This window comes from Sminthopsis crassicaudata, chromosome 3, assembly GCF_048593235.1.
Source record: "Sminthopsis crassicaudata isolate SCR6 chromosome 3, ASM4859323v1, whole genome shotgun sequence".
NCBI classification, from domain to species: domain Eukaryota; kingdom Metazoa; phylum Chordata; class Mammalia; order Dasyuromorphia; family Dasyuridae; genus Sminthopsis; species Sminthopsis crassicaudata.
This window is the reverse complement of record NC_133619.1, coordinates 524788979-524804717: the sequence shown is the minus strand read 5'-3', so window position 1 is coordinate 524804717 and position 15739 is coordinate 524788979. Positions and strand designations below refer to the sequence as shown.

The 15739-nt window shown below is 39.8% G+C and overlaps 1 protein-coding gene across 5 annotated transcripts in view; it reads left to right on the top strand.

The window, feature by feature from the left end:
- DIXDC1 (DIX domain containing 1) overlaps positions 1–6481 on the top strand; it is an 82782-nt gene extending 76301 nt beyond the window's left edge. For all 5 annotated transcript variants that reach the window (XM_074304272.1, XM_074304274.1, XM_074304275.1 and 2 more), the window contains 2 exons: positions 1328–1436; positions 3031–6481. In XM_074304272.1, the coding sequence (XP_074160373.1) occupies positions 1328–1436; positions 3031–3111 (190 nt within the window). In that variant the 3' untranslated portion in view covers positions 3112–6481. The remainder of the gene's footprint in view (positions 1–1327; positions 1437–3030) is intronic.
- The last annotated feature ends 9258 nt before the right edge of the window (positions 6482–15739 follow it).

The following is a 15739-nucleotide window of genomic DNA, read 5'->3' as shown; positions in this document are numbered from 1 at the left end:
AGGTACAATAGTCTACCATGGGTGACAAAGGGAGGGTAAAATCAGTATTGCCTATAATCCTAGCTTTATTTTTTGTGCTCAAATACACAAATTTGAGGAGCAATTTTAAATAAATTTTTAAAAAAAATTTTTTTCTGGTGGTAGTTGCTATTTTTTAAAAATCCACATTGAGCAATAATAATAATAATAATAGAATTGATCAAATGATTACTGAGACACCTAAGAGGTAACATAGTATTGTGGGAAGAGGCTAGATTGGTAGTAGTTGCTATTTTTTTTAAATCCACATTGAGCAATAATAAAAATAATAATAGAATTGATCAAATGATTACACCTGAGAGGTAACATAGTATTGTGGGAAGAGGTTAGATTGGTGGTCCTAGTAGCTGGGTGGTCCTGGACAAAGCAGTTCCTCTCATTGGGACTTGATTTCTCCACTGATAAAATGAGCAATTTGTATCAAATGACTGCTAAAGTTCCTTCCAATTCTATGATTCTATCAGAGCTGAAGTAGATTAAGTCTCATTCTCTGCGTTTCCTCTTTAGGCAGATGATTGTATCAGCATGGAAAAACACTCTTTGGTGGCTGCAGATCCTAACTTGTCCCTAACTTAGTAAATAAGTCTTTGAAGTTAAACAGAGCTTACATGACCTACCAAGAGTAACATAGCTACCAAGTATCAAGAGTTGGCACTGCAAGATGTCCCAATTAATTAGCCCAGCAATCCACTTTGTCATACTGCCTCTACAAGCGTTAATACAGATTGTTAGAAAATAAAACAAAAAGATGATACAAAACAAAAAACCTTATACTATCTACCAAGGAAAGCTGAGGAATTCGTTTTTCCAGAAAGTTCTTTCTGAGCTGTGCCAGCAGGAAATCTTTAAGATATAGAGTATATAGGAGTATAGAGAGGTTGGTTGCTAAAGAGTGCTACTAGCCCAAAGATTTGGGATTCTGTGGCAGAGAAAGCCATTTGGTGCTTACTTGCTGAGGTTATTCACCGAGTTAAATTCTAGAGGCCTCAGAGCCTCTAGGGTATCATTCTCAGAGAAAAATACTGGACTTTGACTGCCAGTGAAGCAAACAAACCCATTTACCATTCTGATCTCACATCATGGATAGTATGGATCTCATTCCCCTCAGTTAACTGGTTTCCCAATGTCTATTGTTTTCAAATCATCAAGGTTATCAGGACCAATGACCCATGAAGGACATGCTACTGTTGCCTGGAGTGACTTTGGCAGCAGCTTTTGTTGCAAGTTGACATCCTCCTTTCCTACTCCATAGAATAACAGGTTATTATAGTGTTCTCCTGTATTGCAGGTTGGGGGAGGTGACTCTGAAGGATTTTAAAGCAGCTATTGACCGGGAAGGGAATCATCGATACCACTTCAAAGCCCTGGATCCTGAGTTTGGCACTGTCAAAGAGGAGGTACAGAAGCTTCTATATGATATCATCCATACTCAAGAGATGAGCTCTTCCCTCCAGCCCTTTTTGTCCTTCAGGGCTGATACCTAAATTAATCGAAGTTTTAATTTGGCCAAAACTCAGATTCTGATCAAAGAAATTGCTCAGAGCCCACGTGGATATCCCCAGAACCAAAGGGCTGTGGAATAGGTCAAGGAATTATTAGCTTTCTCTAGTATAGGAATTTAGTCACATCTATTTAGTAATTAGCTTGGCCTAGCCTGGCTGTCAGGCCTCCTGTATATGTATGTGATCTGCCAAGCCAAAAATAAAAGCCATATCATACCTTCATTTTTCAAAATAAACAAGCAGATTTCAGTTTGAGTCTGAGCCATATGCTTTAGAAGTAATGAATATTTTATAGGAATGGTGTAGTATTTCTCAAATAGAGTACTTGAAGAACATTTAAGGGAGATCAGAGAGAATAGTTCTTCCTCCTAAATTCTTGAGCCGTGCCATAATTTGTCATCTCTTAGAACAGCACTCTTTCTTCAATCTGCAAAAAGGAAGCTGTAGTCCTTTTATTTTTCTGAAGCAAATTCTAGATCATGGATGTATTGTGAAAAAAAAGTCAAAAAATCATAGTTTACAAAAGTAAAGATTTTCTACCATGATGGTTCTGAATTTATTTTTTTCTTCCCCTTGTTTGTGATGAAACAAAAAAGAACAGGTCCAAGGAACTTGTTAAGATTGGCCTTCTTTCCTTATTTCATCACATAAACAGGCCAGCACTCTTTTAATCATCACCTTCTTCTTTTACTATATACTTTTATGGATGCAGCTTTTGAACTGCAGTTTCTGAACAATAATTTATTAATCCTTATAATCTGTTGTGAGTGAGAAAAGGACATGAATTATTTTGTCAATAAGATGAAAAACTAAGTAAAACTGAGAAAATATGTATCACAGTTGAAGAATTTAAGGACTAAAAAAAATTGAAGTAGTCTAGTCTCATGGAAATTAACTGATACGTAAGATTCCTCAAGTTTAATTAGAAAGTATTTCTCTGCAGAAGTTGAAACATTGTACCAGAATCTACCTTGATGACCATACTTTCCACATTCAAAAATGGTATAGCTAAGACTTGTAACCTTTAGATCTTATCTTCAGATCATCAAGTCTTACACACCTTGCTCTTGGTATAATTTTGTCTTAGTGTCTCTTCACTAAAATAATTTTATAAATGTGACTTTTATTGTAGCAGTAAAGTATACTTGAGCAACTTGAACTGTATGTATCTGAAACTTTTGTCCTCAATAGAGTTATTTCTTTGTGAAATTTCTTATCTTTCAGTCCTGTAAATAAAAGCCTAATTCCACACATTTCCTTTAAAAAAAAAAAAAAAAAAAAAAAAAAAAAAGAGTAGTGTTTTTTGTTTTTTAATTTTTTTTTTATCAAAGCTATACAGAAACTCAGTATTTCAAGGAATATAGAACTTGAGTGCTATGTCTTTAAACTCACAGTTAACTTCCACATTGTATTTCATATTGATAAATTCATCTTGGCAAGATCCCCCCCCCCCCAGCCTTTCTCATTATTTCTTACTTTCATTCTTTAGGTCTTTCATGATGATGATGTTATTCCTGGATGGGAAGGAAAAATTGTGGCCTGGATTGAAGAAGATCATGGAGAGAACTGACATTGGCTCCCAGACTGGAAGTTTTTGAAACTTGGTCACTCTCTGGCTGCTTCACTCAGGAATGAGGATTTAACCCAGAAGACCCTGAAAGGTTTCTAGACGTACTGCCAAAAGAAAAGATTTTCCAAGTGAGGTGACCAGAGGCTAGGCCTGTGTGTGTGGCCTGGCCTGTCTGGTTCTCAACATTCCATGTCTAGATGTGGACCATGGGTTAATTTGGAGTGGTGACTCCCAAATGTTGGGAATGCATTGTTTTGTTTTATCCTGATGACAACAACAAACCGAAGGCCTTAACTAATGTGGATGGATGATCCCTTCCAGTGAAGGGCATGGCTGCTACTGGTCTAAATCTGGAAATCAGATGCTTCACTCCTGCATGTTACAGTATTATTTTAATTGGCCTTTATGGTGATAGCAAATATAGTTCCAGAATTTGCACTCAAGGGCAAGGCAATCTACCAGTTTTTCTGGCTCCCCTGCAACTTTTGTGACCCAAGAGTACACCTGAGGGTGGTACCAAAGAAGAAGGTTCCTCCTTCAAAAATTCTTCTGGATTGGATATGGATGATGCTTAGTTCTTCATCAGACAGTGAGAGGGCTGCCCCTCTGCTATTTGGTGTCTCAGATCAGTATAAAGAACTTGGACCAACTTATCAGAATTGGTTCTACAGCTTGCCCTTTAAACTGCTTCCTGGGCTATTTTGTTTTATATGTTGATAGTTTCCTTGGAGGACTGTTTAAGTTAGAAACTGTTTACTTCTTCCAGCTGATGAACTTTGCATTTGAAAGGAATAAGGAGTAAAAGTCTCCTTAAACATTCAGGCGGGTATAGAAAGGTGCTGCTACCTATATCTTCTTGACTTTCTTCTTCCTATGATTTTCCTTGACTTTACTCAGCCATCAATCTCATTTTTCCTGCATTCAAGGGACAGTCTTGCTGGCCCAGTATTTCTCTATGGAGCTGGTGGAGTTGGTATATCCTAAGGTCTTGTCTTAGACCAAGGCCAGAATTACTTTAATGATGTATTATTTATCACTGGCTGACACTTAGGGTATGGTGAGAACCATAAGACTTTTTCTGAATGGCAGGGAGAACTACTCAGATTATTTTTATTGTGTTGGATTTGAGTAGTACAAGAAAAGGGTTTTTTTTTTTTTTGTTTTTTTTTTGTTTTTTTTTCTCTTGGGGGAAAGGGGAGAGAGTCCAGGGGGCATGGGAGGACAAATTTCCAAATACCAGATGGGAAGATGAATTTTCTCACCTACCAGCCAAGTGCCACCTAAAACCAACCAGCTATGTTTATCAAAAGCAGGCTGGCTATAACTGCCAATGTACACTGCCAAACCAGAAGAGTTCTACAGATCAGCTCTGGGTTCTTGACCCGTCTGTCTCCAGATCATCTCTCATATTCCATTCCCAAATCATTTCAGAAGACTGTCCTTGGCAGCTCTGAGATCACATCTCATTGTTTTTATATATAGATATACCCTTTAAAAATGGTTCGTGTTTGGAGAATTCTTTTGTATCCATTTGCTGTTCATTGAGAACCCTGTCTATTTTTATAACATGAATGTGAGCACCCTCTGTATTGTCTCACATTGCATAAGGTATTCGTTTTCTAGAGAACCCAGATAGCTAGCTTTTATACAGGCTCTTCTTATCAGCCTTGTGATGAAGAAAAAAATACAACAAAAACCAAGCTTTATTTTATTACAAGTGTACCAGTGACAACTAATTTCCAGTTCATTCAACATTACTTGTCATTTTTAACATTGGAGGTACTTTTGCATAGGCTGTTTGATTATTCTTTCTGCTAGTGGAGTTGAGAAGATACTTTATGCCCTTCATTGTACATGTATCTCTTGCTTTTCTCACAAATGGAGAATATGTTTTCTCATCTGAAATGGCTGTTAAACAAATAGTAATTGGGAAAGTCAATCAAAAATAAGAGAAATTTCACTACTGAAAGTGAAGAGAAGAACATAGTGAGTATATTCTCCATTTCCAGGAAATCTGGGAAAAAAAAGGTTTATCACCGATTTCTCTGTTGCATGAATTTTAGTATTTTGCTGTGACAGCATGGTTATCAAGCCCAAAACTCTTTGTATGTTTTACTTGTGACCTCTTTTGAATGTCTTGCAATTACAGATTTTAAACTGTTCATTTTACTTCAGTCAATAATCATGCTGTTAGGTAAAATATCTTCATTTTCAGAGAAGACTAAATCCAAGTCAAGATTCTCCACCTTCTCTAGCCTCGATTTGGTCCCCTTTTGAAAAGGAGTATGGCATTAGTCCAGTGAGAAGAAATTTCTTGGGAGGGGAATAAAAATTCAATAAGTTCACTTTTTTTCTGGTTAATTCTATGCAGCATGGATAGCCTCCATACATTACAATTCTGATTACTATTCAGTAACATGGGTGCAAAAAAAATGTTTAAAAGGGATAGTAGTACTCAGGAAGGAGTCATTAACTGCTTCTGGGTTTTTTTTTTTTTGTTTTTTTTTTTTTAGACAGTCTTGTTTACAGTGCACTGTAAAGATATCCAGGACTCCTTGATAATAACATCTTGTTCCAGATATTGAAATGAACCATTGGTGGGATATACTTAAGGGAAGTCTATGCTGTTGCCTCAATTAAGCTCAAAAACAACAATATTTCTAGAACACTCTTAAGTTCTAAAATTCTCAGTAGAAGAAATATTACTTGAAATTTAAACATTTTTTTAAAAGTCAATGCCTTCCAAATAAAGACTAATCCAGGAAGGAATTCAAGCCCTTAAAAAGACATCATCTTCTAACCAAAGGCTACCTTTCCTTGTCATATTCCCTAAATTGGTATACTCTATAGTTAGAATTTAAACAGCTTGGGTTAAGTGTCTTTTTGCATGTCAACAATTTTTATTTTCCAACTTTTTGGATCTCTCCCATCAGGATGGATTATAGCAGGGAAAATTATCTCCATGTATTTGTAAAATCCAGGAGAAATCCAATCACTCAAAAAAAAAAAAAAAAAGCACTTAAGTTAATTTTTTTTTCACAAAATGTTCATTATTTTTGCACAGTTACCCTACCTTATTGTTTGACTTTATCAAATATAGGTGTCGCATGTCTAAGACACACCTGCATAAAGTTATATTTTCTTAGAAACATGGATATTTGCAACCATAGGTTTCAAAAGAATTATTGCACATACTTCCTATTTTCTAGCATTCTCTGCAAGACTTTCCCTCTGTTAATTCCAGAGGCTTCTAATTTGTCTATTAGTGAATTGATAACCAGTCTTACCTGCCTGTATGTATTAGAGATTTCTGTGCTCATTGGAAAAAGAAAAAAAAAACTATAAAATAAAAAGGAATTTGCAAACTAAATCCCTTAACTGTGCTTCTAGTTTGTCAACTAAAATCAATAAAAATTTAAATTTCATTAATGTTAATTCTTTCCCTCTGCTGTTTACTTGAAGAAAGAGAAAGAAGTTCTAAGGATATTTTATTTCAATTAATGTCTTTTTTCTGCTAGGTTTAAAAAAAATTTTCAGATTTTAGTTTTATCATTTAGGATTCCATATGTGGTATATCACTTGATATACATAAATAAATGTGATCTTCAAATAATCAAAGTCAAAATCATATTATAAAACAATCCCAAAGTATACAAAATAAATTAGAAGAAAAATCCAAAAATTGCTATTTGAGATAAACCACAAAATAGCCATATTGTTCCCTAAAATGGTAAGCAGGTACATTTACATTTTTAGTTTTAATAAATTGCTTTGGTTTTTTAATAGAAAATCAGCTTTGAAGCATTGAGGTATCACAGCAGATAAAACACTGGCCCTGGAGTCAGGATGACTTGAGTTAAAATATGACCTCAGATACTTGACACTAATGGTGTCACCCTGAACAAGTCTCTTAACCTTGATTGTCTTGCAACACACAGAATCAATTTGATCAAATTCAACAGTTAGTATAATCATTTGTTAATCTACTTGTATTTCTTATAATGTCTTTCTTGATGAATATAATGAGCCATCATATATATGGCATAAATCCCCAAAGGAAAAATATATCATTTTAAAAAAATCTGACTACACTAAAACTTAAAGGATTAATTTTCCTGAGATTCACAAAGTTATAACTTCATTATGTAGAATTTCAGAAGTTTCCCAGGGACCATTTTTACTTCCATTTGCTAGAGGAGTGATATACTTTTAGAAAACTTGTTGCCACTCAGGATTAATATGGCAATTGTGGTTTAAATTCTTACCAAAGGGTAATGGAGAACAATATGGTAGTTATAAATAGGCTGTAGCATATTTCCAACAATTATTTTCACATAGGAATTGCCATATGAAAGATACCATGCAGGAACTGTATGATCAAAGGATGTGGGCCCATAGACACCGAATATATTGAGAATAAACTATGAGGTAGGTAATCAAATAATGCATTAGTATCCATGTAAAGATAAAAGGTTTAGAGGAGTATCTCCTACATGTGGTGTAGGAAACCTCTAAAGGGATTTTTAATACTTGTGGAGCATTTAGGGGAGTATAGGAACCACAATATGACAGAAGATATGCACAGATCTTGAGCATTTTGGGAGGAAGGACATCAATGAGATCATAAAAGCATTGAAGCACACTTTTGTGGTGTGTCTTCAGCTCTTCTAAAATAAACTACAAACAGAACTTCTACCACATGGTAATGGGGAAATATGTCAATTCCCCACGATTACCACTAATAAACATTTAATAGCCTCGTATTTACTATTTGCTAAGCACTATGCTAGGCCTTGCAGAAGATAATAGTTAGGTGTAAGAATTTAACTTAGAGTGTAGAAACATTACTTATTATAATCAAGTGCATGACAAAATTAGGGTCAGGAGACCTGGGTTTGGATCCTACCCCAGACATGAGAGAGGATGGTGCTTTACAACCCTAAAAGTTCTACATAACTTCAAATTACAAGTTGTAATATTTGAGATACTTTACAACTGTGATATTCTGTGTTGCATAGGAATCCAATAGACAAAGGAGGAAGAGCATCCCATTCCATCCCTGGTGGACAGAACAGTCAGAACAAAAGCATGCAGATATAATAACATGTTCAGGTAACAGAGTTAAATAGTTTGGCTAGAACGTAGAGGACATGAGAGCTATCTTCAAGTTCTTAAAGCTGTCTTCTGGAAGAGGAATTAATTTGTTTTGCTTGCCATCAGAGGGCAGAACTAGGAACAATGGATATAAATTTTGGGGAGCAAATTTTTGCTTAAGGGAAAACTTCCAAAAATGAAACCGTTGCCTCTGGAGGAAGTGTGTTCCTCTTCACTTGAACTCTTCCAGCTAGAGGACCACTTGTATGTTAAAGAGGATATTCTGGGTCAGATAAGAATTGGATGAGGTGGTTTCTAAAATCCTGCTTTCCTCTGTGATCCTGTGCATGGGAGTGATTAATAGAAAGGAAACCAAGTTATGAAGGGTTTTGGATGCCAGATGTTTGAACTTTCCCTGGAGTCCATTGGCAGGTTGGATTCTCCACAGATGGCTATTACATCTCCCATGATTCTAGAAACATTCTCGTAAATGGTTATTATCCCAAATACCAGCTCATCAAGCTCCCACTGGTATGTTCCCCTTACAGCCAGCTAGCAGGTTCAGAGAGGGCATTTACTCAAAAAGGATAGCAAAAAACAGAAGTAGTTACAAAGCATTTTTTCCAATGTGAGACACATACACTCCCTGTTCTAATTTGTCACTGTTTATGTCTAAATTATATACCCATTTTTATCATATGGTATGCTGGTGATGAGTTTTTTTCCTCCTAATGGCCAACTCTCTGTAATTCTCTAAAGTTGAAGAAGTTCTTGACTTGTTTAAAGGTTATAAGAAAACTCCTTCACATCATTTTTTTTTTTTTTTTTGGTAGATGAAGAAAATGATGGAGAAGTTAACTGACTTGCCTCTTCATTCAGCCATTTGCCAAACTGAATGTAACTATATAACCCACTGCTATATAATTAATATAACTAAATATAACTCTGGGTATCCAAGTATTAGAGTCTATCTTGAGTGGTTCTCCATAACAATAATAATTTACATTTTTCTAAAGCACAGCTCACCTGCCAGTGTTTAGGCTAACAAAACATCAGATCCAAGATTGGTTTTATTCAATCTGACTTTGGTTTACTAGAACTGCTGAGCAGGGAAGTCCTTTATCTCCTCATACATTCCTCAATGTGGCCCAACCCCTGTTATCTAGTGCGAGATTTTTTCTTTCTTTTCACTCTTTGGAGAATTCTTTTCTCTATTCTTTGAGTTAAATTTCCTTAGTTGCTTCCTCCCTAGAGGGCTGTATCTACATATCTATACTTAAAAGGGTGTCTCTGCTTCCTCTGCTGGGCGTCAAACTCTACTTTCTGGGTGGGGTGCCTTTTTCAGGAAAAGTAAATAAATACATGGCTAGAGTAACCTTTGGCTCAAAAGGCCAATTTTAGGGAATTCTCTTTCTACTGGTACAGATTACTCAATACTCTGCTCATGGAGGAGGCAGATTGAGTTGAAGAGAGCTGGGAAAAAAAAGATATATCCAGACTCTTCTCCCTTCAAGGGAAAAGATACTATGATTCTGTTGGGGATGTGCAGGCTTTTGATGAGACAAGGCGCAGGTGAAGTAAAATAATTTACTAAATTATAAGTAAAAGTAGAAGTTTAAGTTTATTATAAATCATCAAGAGATCTCAAATGGAGCAGAACTCTTTGATGGAATTAAGAGTTCTGTCCATTCTGCTCATCTGCCCATTCTTCCCCATCATATATATGATTTGAGACAATACAGAGCTATTGGGTTTGAATAGGCTTCAGTAAAGATATAGAAAGTTTGATTAGTGATAGTTCAAATTGTATAGAGCTTAAGTGGAGGTACTTAACAGAGGTGGGGTTGGACTGGCTTCTAGGTCAAGATAACGTGGGAAATGACTCTTTTTGGGGTTTCCAGCCTCAGTTTCCCTTGTCAGATTCCCATCAGATTCCCCCCTGAGACAAGTCCCACCAAATTCTTTTGGGGAAAAGGGACGAAGGTCTCATCTTCTGTAGCTTCTTTAAGCTGGAAATAGTCATAGAGATGTCCCTAGTTCATTTGGGGGTCCATGTCAGGAAGGGAAACACGGGATCTGAAGATGGCAGCAGCTGAGTCTAAGAGGGTGTGTGTTTCCTTGAGTCCCAGAGTCTGCAGGCTGTAGAAGCAGCTGAAAGTTCGAAGCCTGAAGCCTAAAAGAAATGACTCCCACCAGTAGTCTGAAAATACAAGGACCAAATATGAGTAAAAGTGAAGTTAGGATGGGGGTTAAGAACCAGGGGCCCCACCCAGAGGAAGAATCGGGAGGAGTAAGAATTTTCTCTTGAATGTCTTTCATCCAGCCAGCCTTTTACAACCACTGTCTCTGTGATGTGGTGATGGGTAGATATGCGATCCTTCCCAGCCAGAAAGCAGAGTCAGAGTAGTTCCCCAGGGGGTTGGCTAGTACAAAGGGGTGGCATCTACTGAGGAGCTGGTGGCCTGTGGGAACTGAGCCTTTGCAAAGAATGCATTAGGCCACATGTGGGACCCACCCTGGGAGTGGTGATGGCACACCCAGCAGTCCTGGACACCCCCATTCCCCACAGAGTTCCCGAGTCTGACTAGGAAGTTGTCACCCCATTTCCCAGGACCCACAGAGTAGGACCAAGAAAGCTGGAGAGAAAGTATCAAGAGTAGAGTCCTCATAAGGAGAAAGAAGATTAGCCTGAGAAGCTTCTTTCTCCAGCGTCTTTCCCAGGCGTCTTGCGAAAGAGAAACTTCAGGTCTTCTATAGGTTCATAGGAATAAACTGAGTTATCTGAAACAGAAGCAACATGTTTAATCCTAGAAATATGAGTCCAGCTGGGGGACCCTTCCAGTTTAACTGCATTTGGAGCAGTTAAGATGACCTTGTATGGGCCTTTCCACTTCATGCCTAGGGGGTCAGACCCCTGGGCTTTCCAGCTCTTTAAATAAACCATATTCCCGGGATCGACAGGGGAATTGGCCTGAGTAGGAGCATCTGTGGGTTTGGGGAGATGCTCAGAAAGGGCCTTCTGAACTGCACCAAGTTGTGAAGCAAATCGAGTGACCAGATGCTGTTCAGGGTCGACAAGAATGTCGGTTATTAGAAAAGGCCTTCTATACAAGAATTCAAATGAACTGAGATTAATAGATTTTCTGGGGGCAACTCTGATTCTAAGAAGCCCAACAGGGAGATTTTTAATCCAATCTTCTCAAGTCTCAAGACTTAATTTAGTGAGGATTCGCTTAAGGGTGTGGTTCATTTTCTCCACCTTCCCCAAGGCTTGGGGTCTCCAGGCAGAGTGAAGGTCATAAGTAATTTTAAGAGCTTTTGCTACAATTTGTGTCACCTGAGAAATAAAGGCAGGCCCGTTATCACTCTGTAACAAGACAGGTAAGCTAAAGAGAGGTATGATTTTGTTTAACAGGCATTTGGATACCTAGTGGGCTTTCTCAGTCCTGCAAGGAAATGCTTCTACCCAGTTAGTAAATGTGTCCACTAACACTAGAAGCAACTTGAAACCTCTGCAGGGGGGCATATGCGTGAAATCTAGTTGCCATCCTCGCCAGGGTAAGTGCTTCTCCTCTGAATTGGCTTCAGGAAAGGTGGGGGTTTAACGGCTCCCTCAGGATTCACCTGGGCACAAATTGGACAGGCCTGGCAGACTTGCCTGATCGTTTCCCCCAGCTTATGGCCAGTGAAAATGCGTTCAACCAAAGAGTGGAGGGCATTCCTCCCCAGATGCGTAGCCTGGTGCAGACCAGAGATCAGTTTCCACTGATTTACCTCTGGAACTAAGGTGGTCTGAGAGAATCTGGTACCAACCAGAGGGAGAAAGACTGTACCCCCTTTGTTCTGCCAGAGCTTTCTCCTGTGTGCTATAGGAAGGAGTAAAAGACTCAGACAGCTGGGGAATTAAAGGTGTCAATAGAGGCGTAAGGGCAGCCGTTTTAGCAGCTGCATCTGCCAGCCTATTTCCCTTGGCCTGAAGTGACTCTCCCTTCTGGTGCCCTCTGCAAAATATAACCGAGACCTCCTTGGGTTCGTGGACAGCTTGTAATAGACGTAGAATTTCTCCCGAGTGTTTAATGGGAGAATTCCTTGCTGTTAACAAGCCCTTTTCTTTCCAAATAGCTCCATGAGCATGCAAAACATGAAAAGCATATTTGGAATCAGACTCTCATCCCCTTCCCCAGTACTAAAGCCCTGGTTAATGCTATAAGTTCGGATTTCTGTGCTGAGGTGCCAGGAGGCAATGGCTTAGCTTCCAGGGCGTTATAAAGAGATGCCACTGCATAACCCGCCTTTCTCTCCCTATTCTTGAGGAAGCTAGACCCGTCCGTGAACCATTCCTCATCTGGGTTCTCAAGAGGAATTTCCTTTAAGTCAGCTCTGCTGGAGTATACGGAGTCTATAATGTCCTCGCAATTATGGACATCTCTCCAGATTGAGAGACGTCATGGAGAAGGGTGGCAGGATTTAGCGTGTGGCAAATTCTAAGAGTCAAGTCAGGGGTATCTAGTAAGAGAGTGGGGATTAAAGCCTGTAATGGTGACCCCAAGGTCAGTTTGATGAGGAGTAAACTGAGGGTCTAAACCGAGATGGGTCAGTTCCTTTCAGGAGGTCTAATAATCTCTTTCTCCTTCCCAAAGTCCCAACAGGCGGTCCAGTTAGCCAATGAATTTCGCTACTCAAGGCTGTGTAGAAACAAAGTCTTTATTGATTAGAATAGAAACACCGGAGAGTAGGTGGGCAAAATGGCTGCAAGGTACAAGGCCAGTTTTGCAAAGAATAGATTTTTGGGTTCCCTATTTTATACAAAGCATAATTAATCAAATGCATTGATCTAAGGAGGTTCAGGAGAGTGATGTAGATAAGATAAGGATTCTCTTGTAATCTTTTGAGTAGAGACAGAAGTCTCTTCCCCTGCTGTGACATTTGGTCTGTTTGAGCAGATTAGAATGGGGGGCTATAAAACTCCAACCAGCTCAGATAGCCCAAACTGGTTTGACCACATCAAAGTCCAAGTCCCAAATGGAGTTGGAGATCAAACAAGGAATATCAAGGGGCTACAGCCCCCATCAAGTTTAGAGGCTTCCTTTATTAAGAGGGCTGCCGCTGCTACTGCTCTAAGGCAGGAAGGCCATCCTAGAGAAACTGAGTCCAGCTTCTTTGAAAAATAGGCCACTGGCCTGGGATCTGGTCCCAGAGACTGAGTAAGGACTTCCAAAGCCTGCCCGCGCCTTTCATCTACATACAGAATGAAAGGTTTCTGTAAGTCAGGCAGGGCGAGAGCAGGGGCAGAGGTTAACTTGGCTTTCAAGGTTTTGAAAGCATTGGCCTGCTCAGGTCCCCATTCGAGAGGGAGATTATCGGGGCCTTGAATAGAATCATAGAGGGGTTTAGCAATAATCCCAAAGTTTGGAATCCAGATTCTGCAGAAGCCCGCCATACCTAAGAAGGTTCTCAGCTGTTTCTTAGAAACAGGAAGTGGGATACTTAAGATAGCCTGCTTCCTCTCCTCAGTTAGAGAGCGAGAGGTGGGGGTGAGATTGTGACCCAAGTATTTGACAGATTGGCAGGCAATGTGGGCCTTGGATAGAGAGACCCTGTAACCTCTTGAGGCTAAGAAATTCAAGGTTTTTACAGTCGCTGCCAGAGACTCCTCCCTTGGAGGACTGCAGAGCAAGATATCATCCACATATTGAATAAGGCTGCTGCCGGGCAGCTCAAGATCTCTCAAATCTTTCGCTAGGGCTTGCCCGAATAAATGTGGACTATTTCTAAAACCTAGGAGGACCCCCGAGGTTAATTGGCCAGGAAGTCCACCTGGCTTTGCCCATTCAAAGGCAAAGAGAAATTGGCAGTCCTTGTGCAGAGGAATACAAAAGAAAGCATCCTTTAGGTCCAGTGTAGTAAACCATTGAGTATTCCCTGGGATCTGGGTAAGTATAGTATAGGGATTAGGTACTATGGGATGGATTGGGATAACTGCTTCATTAATTGCCCTTAAATCTTGTACCATAGGATAATCCCCATTCTCTTTCTTAACAGGAAGGATAGGAGTATTACAGGAAGATAGGCAAGGAGTCAGAAGTTTAAACTTAAGGAACTTCTCAATCAAAGGCTGTAACCCAATCCTGTCCTCCTGCTTAATTGGATACTGCCGTCTATGTGGGAACACAGTAGGATCCCGTAGTTTAACGAGGGCTGGTATAGCATGCATTGCCCTTCCAGGAATGCCCTGATCCCAGACGGAAGAGTCTATGTCCTCCCAGATTTCATAAGGAACATGGGACAGTCTCAGAAGGAGCACAAATATATCACTTGGAGATTTGAGCAGAGAGAATTGGGTTCCCAGCTTCTCTATTAAATCCCGACCCAATAGAGGAATGGGACAGGAAGGAATAATTAAAAAGGAGTATGGAAACAGCAAATCTCCACATCTACAAGGTAGAGGAAAAGTTTCCAAGCAGCTCTGGAGGTTCCCTTCAATCCCCATTACTTTACGGGGGGAAGGGCACGTTGGACCAGAGTGGGATAATAGAACTGAAAAACAGGCCCCAGTATCAAATAGAAAATTAACGTGCTTACCTGCCACGTCTAGAGTCACTCTGGGTTCGGCTGCGCTGATGGAGAAAGGTGGGGCCTCGCCGAACCCCGGGCCCCGTCATACAGAGTCCTGAGAGGACTGGAGGGCGAGGTTTGAGGCAGTGGCTCTACCCTTCTCTGGGCAGTCCCTTTTCCAGTGTCCTTCCTTGTGGCATGTAGGACAAGGACCTGGAGACTTTTTCTGGGGGCATGTTCTCGCCCAGTGACCCTGCCTCTTGCATATAAAGCATGAACGGGTCTGATCTCTAGAAATGGCAGCCGCTAAAAGCTGAGCCTGTTCTTTATTTTTGGCTCTGGCCCTGCGATCCTTCTCCATTGCTGCTGCTTGGTCCCTATTATTAAACACCCCAAAAGCAACTTCTAATAATTGAGTCATGGGGGTCTGAGGCCCTAGGGCCAATTTTTGTAACTTCCTTCTGATATCTGGGGCAGACTGGTTAATAAAATGCATGCTAAGAACTGTAACACCCTCCTGAGAAGTGGGGTCCAGATTAGTGCATTTTCTCAGGCCCTCTTCCAATCGACCTTGGAAGAGAGCAACATTCTCCTCAGCTGTTTGAGTAATCCCCCTGAGCTTGTCATAATTGACTTGCTTTTTGATTCCTTTCCTCATGCCCTCAATGAGGCAGGTTAGTAGGTGGTCTCTCCTCTCTCTATCCCTGCTTCCCTCCTGATAGTTCCATAAAGGGTCTGATAGAGGTACAGCAACAGCCCCTGCCTGGTACCTAGCAGGGTAGGAGGAAGCCATCTCGTTCCCAAATTTCTGAGCTAAATCCCAGATTCGCCTTTTCTCCTCTATGGTACAGGAGGAAGAGATTATAATATTAATATCTCCCCAGGAAAGATCATATTGGAGGGTGATGGCTTTGAATCCATCAATATATTTAGTAGGATCCTCAGAATATCTGTCCAATTTTTCCTTGATTTGGGAGGA